The sequence below is a fragment of the Ceratosolen solmsi genome, unplaced genomic scaffold (genome assembly GCF_000503995.2).
Source record: "Ceratosolen solmsi marchali unplaced genomic scaffold, CerSol_1.0 scaffold2, whole genome shotgun sequence".
Lineage (NCBI taxonomy): Eukaryota > Metazoa > Arthropoda > Insecta > Hymenoptera > Agaonidae > Ceratosolen > Ceratosolen solmsi.
The window spans coordinates 7,688,897-7,694,144 of record NW_011948422.1 but is presented as its reverse complement, the minus strand read 5'-3'; the positions used below and the strand labels follow the sequence as shown (position 1 = coordinate 7,694,144).

General features: G+C 42.7%; 1 protein-coding gene and 1 long non-coding RNA gene across 2 annotated transcripts in view; one reads left to right on the top strand and one right to left on the bottom strand.

Annotated features, from left to right (window-relative positions):
• LOC105361957 (uncharacterized) overlaps positions 1-4,063 on the bottom strand; it is a 24,936-nt gene extending 20,873 nt beyond the window's left edge. Inside the window, exon 1 of the mRNA XM_011499279.1 lies at positions 3,585-4,063. Within this exon, the coding sequence (XP_011497581.1) occupies positions 3,585-3,723 (139 nt within the window). The 5' untranslated portion in view covers positions 3,724-4,063. The remainder of the gene's footprint in view (positions 1-3,584) is intronic.
• Positions 1-5,248, top strand: part of LOC105361958 (uncharacterized) — a 299,396-nt gene that overhangs the window by 20,529 nt on the left and 273,619 nt on the right. The window lies entirely within an intron of this gene.

The window sequence follows — 5,248 nt, the reverse complement described above, 5'->3', positions numbered from 1 at the left end:
CAAGATTGGATGGGCAATTCTGATTTCGGAACGCGGCGTTCTTATAAAAGTGTGGATCAACGTTCATTGCTACCACCGCACCCCTTTTATTCAATTTGGCTTATATAGTATCGCCCGCGGGGTTGATAAATTGTATTCTTAATCGCTAATCGACATTTTTTGCCAGTCAGTCTTATCATGGAATATCGAAGTTTTATTTTAGTTCTTAAATCACTCCTTTCATCGTTATATTTTCTCTTTTTTTCTTTCCTCTTGTTTTGTTTCGATAAAAGACAGTTTGTTCAACACAACGACGGCCGCAATACGACTTTTTGTATTTTCTTTTCTCGTTCTTCCCGTATTTCCTCCCTTTTTTCTCTCTTCTTTTTTCTCATTCTATTTTTCATTCTTCTTTTCCGTCCTTTTTCTCTCTTTCTTTTATCGACTACCTTTGCGAAACTACGTTTCATTATGAAAATTGTACGCTTCGCTTTATATATTTAGCAATTGCAGCTTGAAGAATGCACTTTTTCTGCCGCTGCGTAAATCATCGTCTATATTGCGAACTTGTCAATTTACTCCGATTATCTGCGCATAAGCTACAAATATTTTGCTCTTTTTATTTCTTTCATTGTTGCAGGTATGTTTCCCTTGAATCATTCATAGGCTTGCGCAATTATTTCTTATTTGGAGTTGAACACGGTAGCAAGACACAAGAATTTCAAGAACGCGTGAATCATTGACCGCTGCTATGTTTCGCAACTTTATTCACGAATTTGTAGTTTAGGTATTTTGCTCTATCCGAATCGTTCATTTTGCCATAACTGTGACTCTTAAACATTTCAAGCTAACGGCGAAAAGTAGTGCTTTATGTTTTATATTTGCACGCACTTTAAGGCGACAAGAATAAATCGCAATATACGATACAATAAGACGCACATTCGCCAAACCTAAATATTTATTATTCTGACATTTTTCACTTTAATGCAATTATTATGAGTGGGAGAAAGAAAAAAGTGCTGTTTAGTTTGTATTATTACGAGAACAAAAAAAAAAAAAAAAAAAAAAAAAAAAAAAAAAAATAAAACGACGACAAAAAAAACTAATCAACGGTAAAAAAAAAAAATTCAATTATAATAAAGACATAATGTTTGAGGCTACAGAACTTGAAGCACTAGTTTATTATTAATTTCTTATCATTTGATTTTCCGTTTCCGAAGAAGCGTTTTCACAGTTTTAGTTTTAGCAAATTCTAGATAATATATCAAATGTTTCAACGATTTAACAAATTATGCTTACACGTTTATTGAATTTATAAATTCACAACTTTTCATATTTATTTGACGAAATAATGTTTAGTCAAACGTTAAAATATCTGTTGTAACACCAAAACACTTTTGTACGATTTAAGGAAAATATTTCTATCTCACTTCGTACGATCGTTGTCAATGTAAGAGAAATTTTTTTTCGTATCTTTCTCGAATTTTTAAGACGATGTTTACGTGATAAAATTTATTGCTTTTTCCCGCAGCTATAATTATTTTTATATTTTTATATTTTTACAATATTTGATTAACCGTATGTAGTTTTATGGAAACACGATTGTTCTCTCGCAATTTTATCTTTCGCTTGATGATTATAATTCGTTCGACTTTGAAGTATAATTAATTTTAGCCATTCTATAGTAATTTATAAATCATGATTATTTACTACGATTTTTAGAATATTTTATAAAATATATATTTTTCGTTTCATCGAATTGCAACTACAGTCTCTCTCTCTCTCTCTCTCTCTCTCTCTCTCTCTCTCTTTCTATTTTACTCAGTATATTTTCTTTACTTGAATCACGATTACTATCTATCACAATTTTATGACATTATTTCTTAAATCAATTTTGCCCACATTGAAACTTTTTTTTTTTTTATCTTTTTCTTTTCTTACTATATTTTAAAGCCTCACGATATTTTTCGTTTAATTCTAGTTGAAAGGAATAAGATGAGAAGCACAGTTATTTTGCCATCGCATATCGAATGTTTTAAAATGTATTTCGTTTTACATATCGCTTATTTTCCTGATTCTATTCAATACAGTTATACGAGATAACGATGTCCTCATAATATTACCAAAAGCTTATTTCCATAAGTCGAAAATTTACTCATTCCGGCAACTATTTAATTCATTCGGCAAGTTACATATTTCTTTACACGATGCAATAAATAACGCCAATTTGAATATTCGCGAGATTATGTCCGATTTTATACGCAGTCGGGAATATCGTACCAAAAGCCCTAATCGGTGCTTAAGGCGACAAGTAGCCGAGAAACCTCTCTAATAAGGCGGTTGAACGATATTTAGAATTTCTTCGTCAGCTTGTAAGTGCGAGTTCGTCCGAGTTGCATCGGCAGCTTCCCAAAATCACAATTAAGCGACTTGTTTGCGAGCTCGATTTACAATTTACATGTCGATTTCTTTGTGAAAACATGAGGGGAAAAAAAAAAAAAAAAAAAAAAAAAAAAAAAATGATAATCTAAACACTCGTCCCTCTCGCTCGCGCAAACCAAAGTTTACGTTAATAGATCGCATTTTTCACTGTTTGTCAGGCCGGAAAAAAGCCGCGCCCGCAATTATCATTGTAAATTCCATAACGAGCGCGACCGTAAATCATGCAGAAATGCTTACCGCGAGAAGATCCGTTACGGCGCTCGCGCTTTCAAAGTCAAGTGCGAGTCAAAGTCGCGGCAGCGGCGATTGAATAACGCATTGCCTAGCTCTTTTTCATTTTATTTCATTCATGTGGATACTTGTCGCGCGATTATCATAGGTGAGGAGCCGCGCGAATAGTCGTCCTCAAGCAAATTAATAGCCTGCCGGAACCACGGCGTAAACAACGAACCGCGTGCAGCCGGACTGAGTCAGTCGGTCGAACGCGTTTCTCGAGAAGCGCATCGACCAGCGCTCTTTATACGCATCATTACGTAATGAGCGCACAATAATCTACAAGTGTCTCGTGCGCGGGAGAATTACGATTCCGGTCAGTGACCGTAGCGGCCGTTGGCTCGGGTTCGCCGATTATTATATCGAGTGCACACACGTCGCGGCCGTCCGTCTCACTCATTTTCGACCGTTTTAACTCGCCACGGATTTTGGAAAAATCGCGTGATTGTGCGCTTTTAACGCGGAGCTCGATCCCGGGCTTTAGGATTTACCGTGCTTCCTCGGCTTATGAAATATTTTTGTTTTTTTGTTTTTTTGTTTTTTTTGTTTTTTCTAACATTCACATGATCTCGGATGCAGTGAGAGCCCCGCGAGTCCGCACCCTCGTTCGTTGTATTCGCTAGTTTTCACTAATCCCTACTCTACTTGCTTGCACTCGTGCTCACGTCACTTGTAAGGATTTCGCGTTCGATCGCGGCGAGCCGAGGATTCCAACATCAGCGAATGCCGCAAGATCAGATGCATCTTCGAGCAACGTACGCACATTGCCGCCACTTAATTTTAAACGTCCTCCCTCCCATCCTCCACCTCCTCCCATCCCACTGACCAACCGACAACCTCACACACTCGCGTCTTGCTCAAATGATACATTTTGCCAATGCTTTACTCACGGTTTCTCGATGGATGCTGGGCGTTCCTGGCGCGCAAGACCTGTTGCAGCGCCGCGTAGAGATCGAGCATAAGCTGCTCGAGCTGTTGACTCTGGTCCTCGGCCTCCTCGTCCGACGGCAGGGCGAACGGGATGGCCATCTTCGCGGCTACTTTAGCGACTTCTTAAGCTCGTCTAACTCTTCAGGGGTGGCACGTGTCCGCGTCGCGAGGACGACGAGGCTCGTGTTGGGCGCGTCGGCGGCACGTGCACGGCTCTCGGTAAGCTGCTGCTCGCGGAAGGCCCCGATTACGTCCCTGCGCCCGACTATCACCTACGAAATCTCCAGTAGGGCGGATCCTCGTATGGCTCACTTTCCATAGGTTCTGCCTTGCTGGCCACCCTCGTCCTTTACCCCCCGCCGCGATTGCACACTCGTCGTCTAAAACGACTTTTCCGGCTCTCAGTCCGTCCTTCCCAATCTCCTCCCACAACTGTCACTTTAATCACACAATATGGTTCGGATAAGAGGGATAATTATATATATATATATATATATATATATATATATAATTATCCCTCTTATCCCACTATATTCACACAATATATGTCGCATATGAGAGAGATATATATATATATATATATATATATATATATATATATAATGGCAATGATGACAACGATGATAAAGAGGAGGTGGAAGAGAAGGAGGTAGAGGCGAAAGGATGACGCTCTCGCCTCAACGATCCCACAACAAAATCACAGCTCGCCTTTTTCGACCAAAGATCCGCGGACCTTGCACCTGGCTTAAAGTCGCGGCTCCCCTATCGTCGAGATTCCTATCCACACACCGTGCGCACATATATACACGCTAGGGAGTATACATGAACGTACATGAGCACGCACATGCGAGCCGGTGAGACCGAGAGGTGGTGACTCGACGAGATCGGCGAGCGAGCGCAACTGTGCAAGTCCTCGGCCGCCGCCGCAGCGAGAACTTGGCAACACTACGAGCGAAAAGCGTCCACTCTCCTCGAGGTCCTGCTTGGTAATGATTCTATGCTTTTGCCCCCGCGACGGCTCCGCACGTTGCTCTCGTGGCCGCCGCCGCCGCTACCGCCGCCGTAGCGCAGACCCCCACCGCCGTCCCGGTCCACGGTGGGGAGGCCGATGGTGCGCGCGCACGATATTGAAGGGGGGGCTGAGCGCGCGAAAGAGGGTGACGGGAGTGAGTGAGTGAGAGAGAGAGAGAGAGAGAGAGAGAGAGAGAGAGAAAGCGAGAAAGCAAAGAGCAGAAAGCAGAGAGTGAACGACAACGAAGACGACGACGACGACGAGGACGAGGACGACGAGGACGACGAGGACGACGATGACGACGATGACGACGTCGACGACGACGTCAACGTCAACGTCAACGACGACGACGAGGGCTACGGTCACGACCACGACGACCAGTGCAAATACTTCGGTGGAGGGGAGGCCTGGCCGAAAGCCGAGAGCTGGGAAGAGCAGCCCCTGGACCGACAAGACAGAGGGATGCAATGCGTCGACGACGGCGGTTCGAGGGCCGTTAATTTCGAGCATTGGAAACAGCGACATAGGATGACCCTGTACCTAGTGCCTCTAACGTCGCTTTTGCCAACTTTTAGCATTGGCTATTGGCTTCCTTTCGCGCCTCGGGGCCTT